Genomic DNA, 17003 nt, shown 5'->3' with positions numbered 1-17003 from the left:
CCAGGAAGTGTCCAAGCTTTGCACAGTCGATGCATCTGCCTTCTCCTATGTGGCAATGGCATCCTGAAGCACTTTTGAAATTATAGGATACTTCAATCATGTTTCCCTCTCCTCCCACCTGACTGGATTTACACAGTTTGTTAATTGTCCTGCCAGAGAAAATGAAACCATTGATCTGCTGTATGCTAATGTCAAAGAAGCTTACAGAGCTACTGCCTTACCACCACTTGGCAGGTCAGGTCACAACTTAGTTCTTCTGTAGACGTGTTACCTGTGTGTGGAGGCAGCCTACAACTAAACTCACAGTCAGAAAATGAACACCAGAGGCTACTGAGGCTCTAAAGGACTGCTTTGAATGTACAGACTGGAATGTGCTGCTGAAAACAGAGAACACTATGGACATTGACGGACAGGTTGACTGTTTTACTGATTACATTAACTTTTGTAGAGACACAGTCATACCTACAAGGACTATACGCTGTTTCCACAATTACAAACCTTGGATTGCTAGTGATTTAAAGGCCATCGTCAATGAGAAGAAGGCAGCTTTCAGAGATGGTGACAAAGCACGGCTCAAATAAGTACAATATAAGTTGAAGAAGAGACTTAAAATGGCAAAGGTGGGATACAAGAAGAAATTGGAGAGGAATCTACAGCACAGCAACATCTGTGAACTGTGGAGAGGAATCAACACCCTCTCTGGTTACAACAACAAGAAAACACAGCCAGTGGCAGGTGATGTTGAAAGAGCTGATGAACTCAATCAGTTCTTTAACAGATTCAATACAGCGGCCTCACCCAATTCCAATGCTGCTTCTCCTCCTCCTACTCCTTCTCCTCCTCCAGCTCCTCCTTTTCAACATGTATACATCTCTAAAGCAGCATCCACCACCCTCTTACAGCTGAGCCTCCACCCTTGTCTGTCACAGAGATGTGGGTGAGGTTGGAACTAGGAAGACTTGGCTCTGGGGAAGCCGCTGGCTCAGATGGTCAATCAAATCAAATCAATTTTATTTATATAGCCCAAAATCACAAATCACAGATTTGCCTCAAAGGGCTTCACAGACTGTACATGGTACGACACCCTCTGTCCTTAGACCCTCACATCGGCCAGGGAAAAACTCCTTTAAAAAACCCTTTTAGCAGGGGAAAAAAGAAGAAGAAACCTCAGGGAGAGCGACAGAGGAGGGATCCATCTCCCAGGACGGACAGACGTGCAATAGATGTCGTTGTACAGGGCAGGTCAACAGAGTAGAGTAGATAGAGGTTGGGGGGGGGGGCAATAGGGAGAGAGAGAGAGAGAGAGAGAGAGAGAGAGAGAGAGAGGGGAGCAGGAGTTCTTGGGGGGGGGGGGTTGGGGGGCACAGCAGCAGGTGATGATGCGCCACCATCATTGGCCAGTAGTGATGGTGAGTGGACCAGGAGAGGAACATTCCCATCTGGGGCCGGACCAGATCCACAGCAGTGAGACCAGCAGGAGTGATGGAGCAGGACCACAGCTCCACACCCTGTGAAGAGAGAGCAGAGAAAAGTGCGAGTATTCTGGGAAAATAAAAGCTTGTGTCATGTATTATTGGGACAGAGAGAAAGAGGGCCCCGGTGTATCGTGTCCCCCGACACATTGGGCCTATAGCGGCATAACTAGGGGCTGGTCCAAGGCCTCGGCCAGCCCTAACTATAGGCTTTGTCAAAGAGGAAAGTTTTAAGTTTACTCTTGAATAAAGAGAGGGTGTCTGCCTCCCGAACTGAGACTGGGAGATGATTCCACAAGAGAGGAGCTTGATAACTGAAGGCTCTGGCTCCCAATCTAGTTTTAAGGACTTTAGGAACCACAAGTAACATAGAATTTTGGGAGCGTAGTGCTCTAGAAGGGTAATATGGCATTATGAGGTCTTTAAGATATGATGGTGCCTGACCATTTAGAGCTTTGTAAGTAAGAAGAAGGATTTTGAACTCAATTCTGGATTTTACAGGGAGCCAGTGCAGCGAAGCTAGAACAGGAGAAATATGATCTCTTTTCTTGGTTCTTGTTAGTACACGAGCCGCAGCATTTTGGACTAACTGAAGAGTTTTAAGGGATTTATTGGAGCAGCCTGACAGTAAGGAATTACAGTAATCTAACCTTGAAGTAACAAAAGCATGAACTAATTTTTCTGCATCCTTTTGAGACAGGATGTGTCTAATTTTTGTAATATTACGTAGGTGAAAAAATGCAGTCCTTGAAGTTTGTTTTATATGGGAGTTAAATGACAGATCCTGATCAAAGATAACTCCGAGGTTCCTTATGGTGGTATTGGAGGCCAGGGTAATGCCATCGATGCTAATTAAGTCTTTAGATAATGAGTTTCGGAGGTGTTCGGGTCCCAGTACAATCACTTCTGTTTTTTCCGAGTTTAACATTAGGAAGTTGTGGACCATCCAGGTTTTTATGTCTTTAAGGCATGCATTTAGTTTGGCTAGCTGATCAGTTTCACCTGGCTTGATTGATATATATAACTGAGTGTCATCAGCATAACAATGAAAGTTAATTGAATGTTTTCTAATTATGTTACCTAGAGGGAGCATATAAAGGGTGAATAAATTTGGTCCAAGCACAGAACCCTGTGGAACACCGTGGTTAACATCAGTGCGCACGGAGGATTCATTGTTCACATGAACAAACTGGAAACGGTCTAATAAGTACGATTTAAACCAGCCCAGTGCCATTCCTCTAATGCCAATTACATGTTCCAGTCTCTGTAATAGGATACGATGGTCAATTGTATCAAATGCAGCACTCAGATCTAGTAAGACAAGGACTGAGACAAATCCATGGTGGTGTGTGTCCAAGGCTGCTCAAAGACTGTGCTGCCCAACTGTGTCAACCTCTCCACAAGATCTTCAACCTCAGTCTACAGTTGGAGCGAGTGCCGGCACTGTGGAACATTTCCTGTGTTGTGCTGGTACCAAAAATAAAATGTCCATGATGTGTGAAGTGAGGGCTACTGGTCTGTAGTCATTAAGGTCAGCTGAAGACCTTGAAGTGGCTGATTCTACTGAGAGTTGAGGTCAAAGACTATGCAGTTTGCATACAAACAACACATTGGAGTGAACAATTTGGTTTTGGTCCAAAAGGCTTTTTGGTGCCACTACCCATGATACATATGTGTACCAAATTTCGTTAGTTTATGAAATGTTCCCCATAGTGTGCCATGATTAATTTAGGGAATAATAATAAACGGACCAAAAATAAAATGTCCAGCTGAACTTAAGGACTACAAACCAGTAGCCCTCACTTCTCACATCATGAAGACCTTGGAGCGGCTGATTCTACGCCTACTGAGAGTTGAGGTCAAAGACAAACTCGACCCCCTGCAGTTTGCATACAAACAACACACTGGAGTGAACGATGCTGTGTTCTACATGCTTCACCGTGCCCTTGCTCATCTGGAGGAAACTGGCGCTTATGTGAGAATCATGTTCTTTGATTTTTTAAGGGCATTCAACACCATACAACCCAACATACTCAAAAACAAGCTCACAGAGATGGGAGCAGCCCTTTCCTTTATCCCCTGGATCACTGATTACCTGACAGGAAGGCCATAGTATGTCAGGTTGTCAGGTTGTCAGCTGTGTTTCTAGGACATTAATGAGCAGTACATGTGCTCCAAAAGGGACTGTTCACAGTGTACACAGCTGACTTCAAATACAACTTTGAGTCCTGCCACATACAGAAATACTCGGACGACACTGCTATTGTGGCATGTATCAGGAATGGATAGGAATCTGAATATAGGGATCTGATAAAAGCCTTCAGTGACTGGAGTCACAAGAACTATCTCCTACTGAATACCTCAAAGACTAAGGAAATTATCATAGATTTCCGCAGGTTCAAGCCCCCTCTTCAGCCAGTGAATACCTGTGGGGAGGACATGGAGGTGGTGCCAAGTTATAAGTATCTAGGTGTATACCTGGATAATAAGTTGGACTGGTCCCTAAACACAGACGCTCTCTACAAACAGAGGCAGAGCCACCTCTTTTTCTTAAGGAAGCTCAGATCTCTGGACATCTGTAGTAAGATGCTGCAGATGTTTTATCAGTCTGTGGTGGTAGTGTTTTGTTTTATGCTGCAGACTGCTGGGGAGGCCGCATCAGAGATGGAGATGCAAGGCGGTTGGACAGAGCTGGTTCTGTGGTTGGAGCCAGGTTGGATACATTGGATGAGTTGGTGGAGAGATGCACTGTCAAGATGTTCAAGGCCATCCTGAAATATCTGGATCATCCGCTACACAACCTTTATGGACCAAAAAAACAGCAGTGGACGGCTCCTCTCTCTCCGTTGCAGGACGGAGAGATACAAAAGATCCTTCGCTCCTACAGCCACATTCTACCAGACTAACCGAATTTCCCCTCGGGGATAAATAAAGTAATTTTGACTTTGATTTGATTTGATTGATGTTCTGGACTTGCCCTAGTCTGGAAAAATTCCCAATCATTTTTGAAAATCCTGAACATTATTCTAGAGCCTAACCCTTTGGCGGCCTGGAGTGGATGACGCGCGGCTGACTCCACCCAAATGTCGCACTCTAGCCTTTGTTTCTCTCTTGGCCAGGTGTGCAATACTGCTAAGATGGAAGAATGCTGTTTCGCTCATCCACATTCAGTGGTTGAGAGACATTATGTCCTGTTTAAACCAGGCGGCAACCTCTGGGCCTGAGCAGTAAGGCAAACCAGGAAGTGCCTTCAGCCTGTATTCTACCAAAAATTCCAACAGGGGGCGCTGATGATGGTTGCAGAAGCATGTTGGTCCTATCAATCTCAATACAAAATGAGTTAACTTCTTACTTGATTTATTACCTCAGAATTTATTTCCAGGACAACACTATAGTCTGAATTGCTAGTAAAAAAAATCTTCAAGACAATATTATGTTAATTGTGTACATAATGGCCCAATGTAGAAGAAAATAGATGATATAGAATTGTATGATTTAGGGTGTGGCTACCTTTAATTGACAGGTGGCTAAGAAAAGCAATGCATATCCACGGCACTTTGTATTTTAAACAGCCATGAACTTATTTGTCTTTGTCCGTGTTTTCGTCTCATATCTTTGACCCTTTCAAACTGTATTTTCACTTAACGACAGTTTATTTGAACATTTTGTTCATTTAAAAATGTCTTGTTTAGCATCTGGTTGTACAAATAGACATTCCAAGGACTCACTATTTATTATTTCAGGTCAGTAACGTACATTTTGTTTTTGTTTTTTGCTAGCCAAAATTAATAGCCCACTTAATGCTCCAGTTAATGTTAACATGAATTAGCAGCGACTTCACTCAGTCAGGCTGCTGGTGTAGTGCAGTGTCATCAGATCCATCAGATCCACCTCTTGCTCATCCACAGTCCAAATATGGTCTGCTCCAAGTTACCAGAAACAAGACAGCGACAGACAAAAAGAAAGATGGCGATGAGTGTAATGTTGAACTTGATACTTCAAATGGCTAGTCCAAAAAACCAATGGGTGACGTCACGGTCACTATGTCCATTATTTATATACAGTCTATGGTTTAAACCTAGAAAAGATTCTCTACTCTGTCACTAGCGACAGCAACAAATTCAAAAAGGTGCAGGAGCCCTTTCTGGAACACTTTGAGGAATCTCTAGTCAATTTAAAGGCACTCTCTTTCTCCAATCCGTGTATCTTCCGTTCAATCCATGTCCGTTTGGAAATCAAAAGACGGATAACGAAAAGTGACCTGTTTTTTCAATAATCAACCTTTCATTTGCATTATACAAAAGTACCACTTTTCTCTTTTTTTAAAAACAATGCATGAACAGGCTATTAAGTACGAGAATAAGGGCCCGAATATTGATTTAGAAAGTTTACATTTTGCAATTTAGTGGTTATGTGGTCAGGATTCTATGACCCTGAGGTTCCCAGGGTCAACTGCGATCGACTGCGGTCAAGCCACCCCCCAGTTCGGAAAACAGTCAAGCCAGCCGCCACTTGTTCGCGATGCATGTATGTACTAGACATTACGGTTACGTGTTAGAATGGCCTTCAAAATAAAGGCAGTTTTCGGCAGTTTTCGGGTTTAACTGTTTTCAATCTAATTTCAAATTGCAATTAAAAGGAAATCGTCCATACTCAGAGACTCATTCCACTTCAGGTGGCCAACCTTAGAATGTCCCTCAGTTGCTTTCAAGACATTCAGATGTATAATTCCAAAATTGAAGCCTTTTGAAATTTCACATGATCTGCTTTTTGTCCTTTAATTTCAGATTACAATTAGAAGAAAACCATCCACAATCAAAGACTCATTCCACCTCAGGTGGACAATGGACAACCTCAGGATGTCCCTCAGCTGATTGCAAGACATTCTGATGTATCATTAAAAAACTTAAAGCCTTTTGAAATCTCACATAATACACTATGTTTCCTCTAATTTCAGATTACATTAAAAAGAAAACTGTCCATCATTAAAGACTCATTCCACTTCAGGTGCACATAGGACATCCCCAGGATGTCCCTCAGTTGATTTCAATTTTAAAATTAAAGCCCTTTGAAATCTCAGATAATCTGCTTTTTTTGCTCTAATTAAAAATGTCAGAATATGTGAAATTTCAAAAGGCTTTAATTTTAAAATGTTACATTAGAGTGTGCCAAAATTAAGTGAGGACACCCTGAGGGAGTCCACTGTCCAATGAAATGAGTCTCTGATTATGGATAGTTAATTGCAATTAGAAATTAGAAGGAAATACAGTTAAACCGGAAAACTGCTTTTATTTTGAAGGCTGTTCTAACACGTTGGTACCCTAATGTCTAGTAAATACAGCATCACGAAAAACAACTGGCGGCTAGCTTGACTATAATTTCTGAACTGGGGGGTGGCAAACACCCATCTCGGCCAGATGGGCAAATATGTCTGCATGTAATTACGTTTTGGAACAGATCAGGAATATAATCAGGGAATGGCTCAAGTGATGCCATTGCCGACTCTATGTAGATAGATAGATAGATAGATAGATAGATAGATAGATAGATAGATAGATAGATAGATAGACTTTATTTATCCCAAGCTGGGAAATTACAGTTTTTTTTTTTTTTTTTTTTAGATAGATAGATTGGTTGCCAGTTGCCAGTAAATTTCTATGTTTTTACCGCATAGATTCTTTCCAGAGCACGGCGGGGGGTAGATGTGACAAAATGCCCAATTTTTCATCTTCTGTTTGTCTCAATTCCCATCTTCTTATGTTAAGGGTGACATGGAAAATAAAATTGACAAATGACAATTAATTTATATTTTACAGGCATATTTTGAATAAAACAATCCATTTTTTTACTTGAAAAAAAAATACAACATAAAATCAAACTTGTTTTTTCGTTTTTTGGTGTTTTGATTTCCAAATGGATTTGGATTGAATGGAAGATACACAGATTTTCTCTCCCTGCTTTTACATTTGGTTGCTGTAATATTAGTTTCAGTCTCTTAGTTTTTAACTGGTATGTTTGAAATCATATATTATATTGTATTTGTTTTTTATATATTTAAAAAAAAAGTTAATTTCTCTTACTCAACTGTTTATAATTTTAATTTGGTATTACTACCATATATGTAATCATCTATGGACTGACTTTCTGCCCTCTCATTTCTTTTACTTCTTGCTCTTTCGCCTGACTTCCAGCACTCGTCTCTTTTTATAAACTCTTGGATTGATGTGTTCAAGTAAAGTGATGCAAAGTACCAGCTGTTAGATGAGGTTTGGGGGAGGGATATGGGAATGGGTTGTAACTTTCCTTGTTATCTTTTCTGTACTTATATACATTGTACAGTTCATGTATTATTCTATTTGATCTGACGAAGTCAATGATTAAGTCCATTGTATTTTTCAACTCTCCGATAAATCAAGATCACAGTACACTGTGGTGGAGGAGACAATGGAGACACTTTGCGCTGTCAGTAACCAGCATGTTAATGCACTCCAAATCAAGTCCATTGTCATTGAAAAAGCAACAATCCTCTCGAAAGATTTCACCAGTTTTGTGTCCTTCCAGAGGTATTACTGATCCGTGTGTCTGTCTGATGTAATGCCGGAGTTGGCCTGTGTGCTGCCAGTTGAATATACATGTACATGTACAGCATATGACACCCACTGTCCTTTAGACCCTCACATCGGATAAGGGTGGGAAAAAAAAACTTTCACAGGGGAAAAAATGGAAGAAACCTCATTTAGAGCAACCGGAGGGATTCCCCTCCCAGGACAGAAAGATTTGCAATAGATGTTGTTTGTACAGAACAGATCAACATAATAATATTACAATATATATAATGAGACAGGGAGCAGGGAGAGACAGAGAAAGAGATGCACAGCAAAAACAATAGGGTTTCTGTGACTAATAATAGTCGTAGTTTTGGCATTGAATGTAATAGAATTAAGATCTCCACCACTGCTCCACACTTAATCTCCTATTTCCTATTATACTCTGGATTTAACAATCTTTAATGTTGAATAGATGGAATGTTCTAATGGACTACTGTTACACCACACCCTCTGGAAACCCTAATGATGACCTTCGCTATGATCTTTTCTTTAGGTAACTAAAATTTGAAAACAGATGTACATTTTTGCTCAGTTCTTAAATTTCTGTTGCTTGATAGTACTTTGTGATTTTCCCTCCCTGAGCCAGCTGTGAAAAAGACCCCCAGACTGCCGTCTTTGAAAATGGGAAGAGCCAAATGGGCCGCTTTGCCTTTGAAGTTTTCCGCTTTGTAAAGCACAAGAACCAGAAGATGTCCACCGTCTTCCTGCACTGTGTCACCAAACTGTGTCGAGCAGATGACTGTCCAATGCTTATGCCAGTGAGACTAACAAAGGACACTTTCACAACTTAGATAGAAAACTATTAGCATAAAATACAGCATGCATACTTTTTCAATAGCTCTCTTAAATGTACAATATGTAACATTCTGCTATTAGGGGTCTCCCCATCTAACAGCAACAGAAGACAGACTTTTGATGATGACATGCCATTAATTCTGATACAAATCTGTCTGATGGGCTCAGGCAGAAATAATATTCATGGAGAAGACTTTTAAGTTCAATATATGTTACATTTTGTAACGCTTATTCATGTTATGCCATATTATTTAGTTCCCACTGAATTTGACTTTGTTCCCACTGAATTTGACTGTATTTGTGGGAGTAGCTGACTGGCTAGCAAAGCTAACTCAAACCACAATATTACAGTATATTTACATGTCAGTGTTTCGTGCAAAATGTTTTTCATCGCTGGGAGACAGGATTTTGTTGTGAGATACTCCCCGCAGCTAAGAGACTACTTCAGGGGGTAGAGTGGACATCAGCACAGGAATACTGGAGAATTTCAATTAGCCACTGTCACATCTCCAATCACTGCTAACTTCCCTTTTTGCTGTTAGCTCTGCTGCTGATCCTCAGCCCACTGTCACTGCTGGCGCTGGAGTTTGTAAAAGGCTAAATCTGAGTTGCTAGAGGTATAAACTGAAGGCTAACAGTAGATGTTTCCCAAAGTCAAGGAAGGATCCCCAAATGGCTGTCTTTGAAGGATACTGTCATCAACATATGCCAAAGGACTGTTCTGATGTCAAGGATCCTCAGAATTCAGAGTCTTTCTTTGGGGAACTTCCAAGGGTGCCACTCATCTTGTGCAACCATCATGCTTCCTCTTCTTCTTTGGGTTTTTTGGCACTTGGCAAACCAGTGTATAGGTGCATTATGCTACCTACTGGACTGGAGTGTGGAGCGTTCGATAAGCCTTTGCCCACAATGGTCTCCCGGGAGTTATAAAAATGGTGACCATTGAAACAGCTACACTGGTGGAGAATTATGCTATTTTTTTTAAACTATTATTAAGAAAATGTAATGTATAAAAGTATTTCTTCCTTCAATTTTAACAGAAACTTCAAAAAGCACTGATGCCAAAACTAAATTCATGTTGTGCACTGCACACTCGCAAACCTGTTCCATTTGTGTGTTATACCAATGATTGGAAGGAGTCTTGCCTTGCCTCCATAGGACATGACTCACAAGGACCTGTCTGATCAAGGAAGCATCCTTGACTTTGGGAAACAGGAAGTTTGTAGAGCTGCTGTCTGCTCTCCACCCAGTAAAGTCTCCATGCTAAAGGGAACATACAGCTACTGTGTCTTAAGGTTACATGGTTAAATCTCTCGCTGGGTAACCCAGCAATGTTATCCATTGTCAGATTAGTCAAGCTAAATCTATCACGGTAAATATAAGAACATGTGTTGAACATTGTTGTAACGTTATATGGTTACTGTATGCATTAGCTTGGTGGATGGCATGAGTCTGTTATCATAGAAGCACACTATCACAGTAAGCTGGATCGATATCTAAATATATATGTCAACAATGTCACAAATGGATAGTGTAACAATTAATATATTTCATATGTCAGTGTTTCCTCTAGGCTTTTTGATCAGCACATGTGTTGTGATGTGAGATACTGCCCGTCACCAGTGTTACTGTTGGGTAGAGCAGACAGCAACATGACCGGACGACTGGAGACTTTCAGTTAGCCATTGTAGCAAATCCAATTCAGTCAGTGCAGACTGAGCGCCTTGGATCTGATCCCAAACCAGACCCCCTGCTGGATAATAATAATAATAATAATAATAACAACAATTTACTACTGTTAGTGCTGCTGCTGGTCACCAGCCCATTGTGAATGGCGGTGCTGAAGTTGTTGCTTGTGCAACAGTTCAAGTTGCAAAGTGACTAAGTGAAGGCTGCTGCTGCTGTCTGCACACTTCTGAGTGAAATCACCAAGCTGATCTCACAAAATTACATGAAATGACTACGACTTCTTATCACCAAATTTGTGCTGGTGGCACATAATGTGTGTAAATGCCACCAGTACTCAGTGAGCGTTTTGCGGCTCACCGTACAGTGGAGCATTCTAAACATAGCATACATCATTACATACAAGTACGGTTCGCTGTACCCCGTTCTCCTGGTTGAAAGACTATTGTTTGTTCGATCCATCCACCTCCCCTCCCTACTCTCCCTCCTTTTGTGAGTGTGACATCTGCCATTTAAACTCGGCATCATCACCAGTCGTTACTACTACATCAGCAAGATGGTGGCGGAGTACCTCCCACTGAGTGGCATTGTTAAACCAGGGAATCCATATGCCCAGCACGAAAAACGATCTCCATCGACTTTACATTGACATTGTTTCCGCGCTGGTGTCATTTTCATACATTTCTTGCCACCAGCACAGAATTCGGTGTTAAGAAGTTGTGGTCATTTCACATAAGTTTGTGAGATCAGGCTGATTTTATGAATGTGTTGAACGTTGTTGTAACGTTATATTATTAATATATACATTATCTTGATGGGTTTCATGAGCTAGGTGTCAAAGTAGCAAAAGAAAAACACAGTCAACTGACTCATTATTGAAATATCATACCACTAAATCAGATCTCTACTGGACTACTGTGTTGCTTATTAAGTTTATGATGCAGTGTGGCATGTTTTATTCCATGACTATAGGATTTACATTTTCCCTTGAATGTAATATCTGGTGTGTCCCTGGAAGGTGGATCACCTCGAGAGATTAAAGGTTGACCGGCAACCTAAAGAAGCAGTTTGAACATTGTTGGAAAACATTTGGGATAATGTTAGTACTAAAGAAAATATATAACATAGGTCTGATTATTTTTAAACATTTTAATGCAGAATTGTTACATATTTTACCTTTAAACCTATCTACAGCTTATTTAAAAGTAAAGCATGCGGCAAAGTGACTCCAGATTCATCAGTGGTGGAAAGTAACTTAATACATTGACTCTGTTGTTGCTAGTCAGTTTGTTTATAAACAAAACATTCTTATCTCATTGAATATATTATTATCATAAAATGTGGTATTTATTATGAATTAAAACACCCAACAGTATTAAAACTTATGGACATAAGCCCCACCACAATTGTTCACACTAAATTTGTCTTAAATCATTAATAATTATCAACACTCTCAACACTGTCAAAGTATGAGTACATTTACTTTGCTATTTTCGGTGCATTTAATTAAATACAGAATTTGAATATTTCACCATTGCCACCCATTAGGTTCTAGTCATAACAAAATCTGAATTTCATTGTGGATGTTAATCAAGTAAGTGCATGTTTGAGAGGTTTACATAAATGCATGCTCAATATTTAGTAAATATGTATTTACTTGCATGTTTCATACTTTTCCCTTTAAAGTAAATATTGCATCTTTTAGGCCTTAAGTGACTGACTGATTCTCCCTCTTTACATTACCAAACAAGACTATTTTTGGGCCTAACTGAAAGCAGCTGAGGGCTAATTATAATGTATAAAAGGTGGCCAGGCCAGAGCAGCTGCAATAAATGATCATAATAGGGTAGAACACATTGGGAATAATGCATTTGGTATTGTTATCATTGGTATTGTTATTGTCAAATCATTATAAGATCCATTTAGTGTATGGCATTTTAAAACATTAACATATTGCAATACTAGTTAAAATATGACAAAGAAAAGCACAAAAATGCTGTTAATAGAGTGTAAAAATGCAACATTAATGGGCCATATTAATCATTCAGTATACTACCAGATTACCTTAAATGTAAAAAGACAACACATCAGGTTTCATTTTACCACCAGATCCCTCTTTGCAATTTTTCATAGATATGTGGCAGCAGAAGAAAGAGAGATGTCTCAGAGGGAAAAGAATCAAATACCGGATCTGCCGTCTTGACTGCTGGGCCTATCATCACTCGGAGTGGTAAAAATTGCCAACACTCAATATCCTCCGTTATTCCTTTTTCCTCCATCACCCTTATTATATATATATCCTCCTAACTTAATTCAGACAGAACTGTAACTGTCTGAAGAGCCCTTTCTTCCTGCCTGATACACAACATATACATATATACATATACATAAATACATATGCACTTATTTTTAATTATTTCAAACTATGAAAAGATTTTCAGAATTGATATATTAAAATGTACTTGAGTGTGTCTAACACAAGGAGGCTGACTGATGGTGAGAACTCATCTTGGCAACCTAGATAGTCTCATACTGTACAAGAAATTAACATGTAATTGCACTGTGAGGTACTATACTGATTACACTGTATTGCTCCTAATCTTAAATGCCCTTTTTTTCACAGATGAAACGCCAACCAACAACTCTCAATTGGGTAAGCCTTCACATTCGGTTTGTTGTGTGAAATTACACTTTTAAAGGGTTGATTTTAATTTGGACGGGTTTCATGAGCTAGTTGTCAAAGTAGCACAAGAACAACACAGTCAGCTGACTCATTATTGAAATATCATACCACTAAATTAGATCTCTACTGGACTACTGTGTTGCAGTTATTAAGTTTATGATGCAGTGTGGCTGGAAAAATGCAACATTGATGGTACTATGTTTTATTCCATGACTATAGGATTTACATTTTCTCTTGAATGTAATATCTGGTGTTTCCCTGGAAGTTGGATCACATCGAGAGATTAAAGGTTGACCGGCAACCTAAAGAAGCGGTTTGAACATTGTTGGAAAACATTTGAGATAATGTTAGTACTACAGAAAATATATAACATAGCCATAACAAAGCCTTATACTCTACAAAAGTGTTACAATCCTGCCATGCTGAATGCCCGTCATGAGTTAGGTTAGGTGCCCTTTTCTCTTCATATACTAATTGCACTTTTTTTGCCACTAACACAGAACAGACTGTTAAAAACTTTGCCTCAAACTAATTATAATTAAAGTGCAGTATGAGCAACTAGAAAATTTCCTCTGGGGAAATTCTGAAAGGGCCACGGGGGCTACTGCCGGTGTGTGTACACTATGATGAGAACTATGCCCTTTAACCTCAAAATGTGTGTGTGTGTGTGTGTGTGTCTGTGTGTGTGTGAGAAACATGTATCTGGAGGAGTGAGCTCGCTTACGCGCGCATTTGTGTGTGTAAAATCGCATAAAGTTACCTGTGTGTGTGTGTGTGTGTGTAATTAAAATCACACAAAGTTACCTGTGTGTGTGTGTGTAGTGAAAATCGCATATAGTTACCTGTGTGTGTGTGTGTATGTGTGAGTGTGTGTGTGTGTAATTAAAATCACATAAAGTTACCTGTGTGTGCGTGTATGAAGCATGTGTATGCATGTGTGAGGAGTGTGCGTGTGTGTAACTGTAATCACATCAAAGATCAAAGGCAATCAGATCAAAGCAATCAACAGAATTAACTGACACCTGTTAATGTTCCGAAAGAGTGACAGCAGCCAGAGGTGGACTGGAATTTCTGGCCTCGAACAGAAATCATTTTTGGCAAAACCATAATACCTATCATTGATCCGACTTTACTTTGATCATCCTGAGTTCTTCCTTAATGTCTACATTTTTTTTTAGAGCGATCTAAAAACACTGTTAAATCTCCCTTTATCAGAAATCTTCCAACGTTTTTAATATGGGAGCCAATGAGGCTGTTGGTGCGTGTTGGTGGCACATCTGTGTGTCCTACGCCCAAACTATAACTCTGACAGCTTTACCAGATGATTGTGAGGGAGAAGACAAATTTTCCTACGTTTCTATGTATAAATTATTTCTGTGGAATTTGCGGCCTGGAGCACAGTTTTCAAATTTATTTTTTTCTCTCCCTCTACACTCTGGCGATGATGTCACATACTGTGACACAAACATTCCGTGCAATACACACTCATTATAATCTCAGAATTTCTCCAAAAATGATCAAGGTCATTGAACAGGGATTGATAAAAAAACTATATGACCTATCGAAATGTGGATTAATACACAAGACTTGTGTCTACTGTTTAAAGTTTAAATGGAGTCTCTAGGTTAAATTATGCCGGAGAAGTAGACATTTAAAATCTCCAATTATTGTTCTTTTTCGCTCATTTTTTTCAGCCGTCTCATTAATTTCAATGCAAAATTTTGGGCAGTTTTTCGCGACGTAAGTCTGTGTTCTTGTGTTCTGTAGAGAAAAGTAATAGCACACCGATCCCGATCAAACCGCACGTTTTGATATATAATTTGTCCTGCAACTCTTCAAGTTTTAGGACTAGTAGCGGGACGAAATTGTGTCCGGAAGAGGAAGAGGACCAGTCGGCAGTTTTTACAATGCTCCAAATGCAGAACCTGATTGATGCTGTTTGACTTGACTAGTTGACTTAATTAAAAATGTTATATCTATGAAACACCACTGAGCTGAGAATCAAATATCTTAGTGTGACATTTAAATCAGTGTATTTTTAAAGGAAAAAAGAACACAAACCATGGTACAAATTTGACTGAGAAATGTTCTTTGCATCACCAATACCTGTTTCAGCATCAGAAATAGCTGTTTCTGTATGCTGATTTTGCATTCAGTGTGTATTCAGCCAATATTTTTTTTTCCTTTGTCTTTGTAATTCTCTAGCTCAACTGAAAACTCCGGTGTTTCAGTTGAACACAGTGACAATACTGCTCATCTCTGGCTTGATCATCTTGGCTGTCATGAGTGTTTGCTTCTTCATCTTCTCCCTCACCCTCCTCAAAGGCAAAAGCGTTCCTGTCAGCAACCTGTCTGGAGTCCGCAACCCAGCCTTCAACTGAGCACCTGACCCAAACTTATTGCAGACGCAACCAACAATGCTCAGCCAGGGTCAAACAACATGATGTAACATGATGTTTGTGAATGTAGTCACTTCACAGGAGAATAAAAGCTAAATGTTGACTTAGAGAACGGTTATTAGGACTGTACAATGCGCATTAGTGTAGAAGTAAAGCAGCACTTTTTTCTGTCTTGTTCTGTGCTTTGTGTTTCAACCATGTGGCAGCCAGGCCTCAATGTGCATGTAAATTATTTGCCATGCAGCTTTAACAAACATAGCAAGCACATTTTTAAGACCTCCGCTATAAAGCTTTTCATTGCGCCTGATTATGAATCCCAATGGTGTTCTTGGCAAGACTATGTCATTGCCCAATTGGTTAAGGTTAGGATAGCCAGGGAATGGGACCTGAACAAATCGGGTAGGGTATCTTAAATGTTATGCTGGCTGGGACCTTCCAGGAACAGCAGTCGAATCCGTGCTTTTATGATCAATTATCAGACTTTCAGTGCATTATAGTAGTGCATAATCTGTTGCAAATTTGCACTTTCTGCCTAGAGACCAAAACATAAGAACACTATATCAAAAATATAACTTGACAGAATGGAATAAAAATGTAATTATAATATAAAAAGTTAAAACCTTCAGTTAAGATGTTTAATTAACTTACAGAAAGCCTCAGCTGAAGTACATCTTTCATTTTTAAAATTACTACATATGTAGTTTGATGATTAATCAATTGACAGGCCTTTTCTACTTAGATTTGTATTTCACTCACTCTTGCATTAGGTATATGCAAGGTGGCAAAAATTGGTAAGTTTCATCTACATGTACCCAATGTACTCTGTTATTAAAATGCCCTTGTTAATATGTTCCTGAAATGTACAAATGGTGTACAATTGTGCATATTGCAAATATTGTACTTTGACCTGAATAAAAATGTCTCATATTTCTAAACATACAGTATGAATCTCCTCTTGAACCCAACTGGAGGATTTAAGTCACTGACAATGGAGAAACAGCAATGAAGTAAGAGGTTCTTCAAAAATCAAAGACATTTTCATATTGGTGTCAATCTTGCAAATGTCATTATGATCAATTTGATTTTGATTTTGCGAGGGAACATAACATTTTGGAGAGGTCTGGCTGCCTGCAGACCTGCAGACAGTGTCGGGCCACTTCCATTGCAGGCTCTGCTGTCAGGAGAGGTTGTGTCAAAATCAGGGTGACACTTCTGACTTAATCGCTTAAGTCATTTATTTATATTTAACCAGCGACTTGCCATTGTTAGATGGAAATATTTATATATAACATATATATGTTTCATTGTTCCACTATTAGGCTGGTTAACAGTACTCTTATATAAAGTTAAATAAATTCAG

General features: G+C 39.5%; 1 protein-coding gene across 1 annotated transcript in view; it reads left to right on the top strand.

Moving 5' to 3' along the window:
- The window catches only part of LOC131986677 (zona pellucida-like domain-containing protein 1), a 33321-nt gene extending 16753 nt beyond the window's left edge, over window positions 1-16568 (top strand). Inside the window, exons 6-10 of the mRNA XM_059351742.1 lie at window positions 8493-8573; window positions 8667-8838; window positions 12695-12791; window positions 13185-13214; window positions 15450-16568. Of these exons, the coding sequence (XP_059207725.1) occupies window positions 8493-8573; window positions 8667-8838; window positions 12695-12791; window positions 13185-13214; window positions 15450-15625 (556 nt within the window). The 3' untranslated portion in view covers window positions 15626-16568. The remainder of the gene's footprint in view (window positions 1-8492; window positions 8574-8666; window positions 8839-12694; window positions 12792-13184; window positions 13215-15449) is intronic.
- The last annotated feature ends 435 nt before the right edge of the window (window positions 16569-17003 follow it).

The sequence above is a fragment of the Centropristis striata genome, chromosome 15, assembly GCF_030273125.1.
Source record: "Centropristis striata isolate RG_2023a ecotype Rhode Island chromosome 15, C.striata_1.0, whole genome shotgun sequence".
Classification (NCBI taxonomy): Eukaryota; Metazoa; Chordata; class Actinopteri; order Perciformes; family Serranidae; genus Centropristis; species Centropristis striata.
This window is presented reverse-complemented; position numbering and strand designations above follow the sequence as displayed.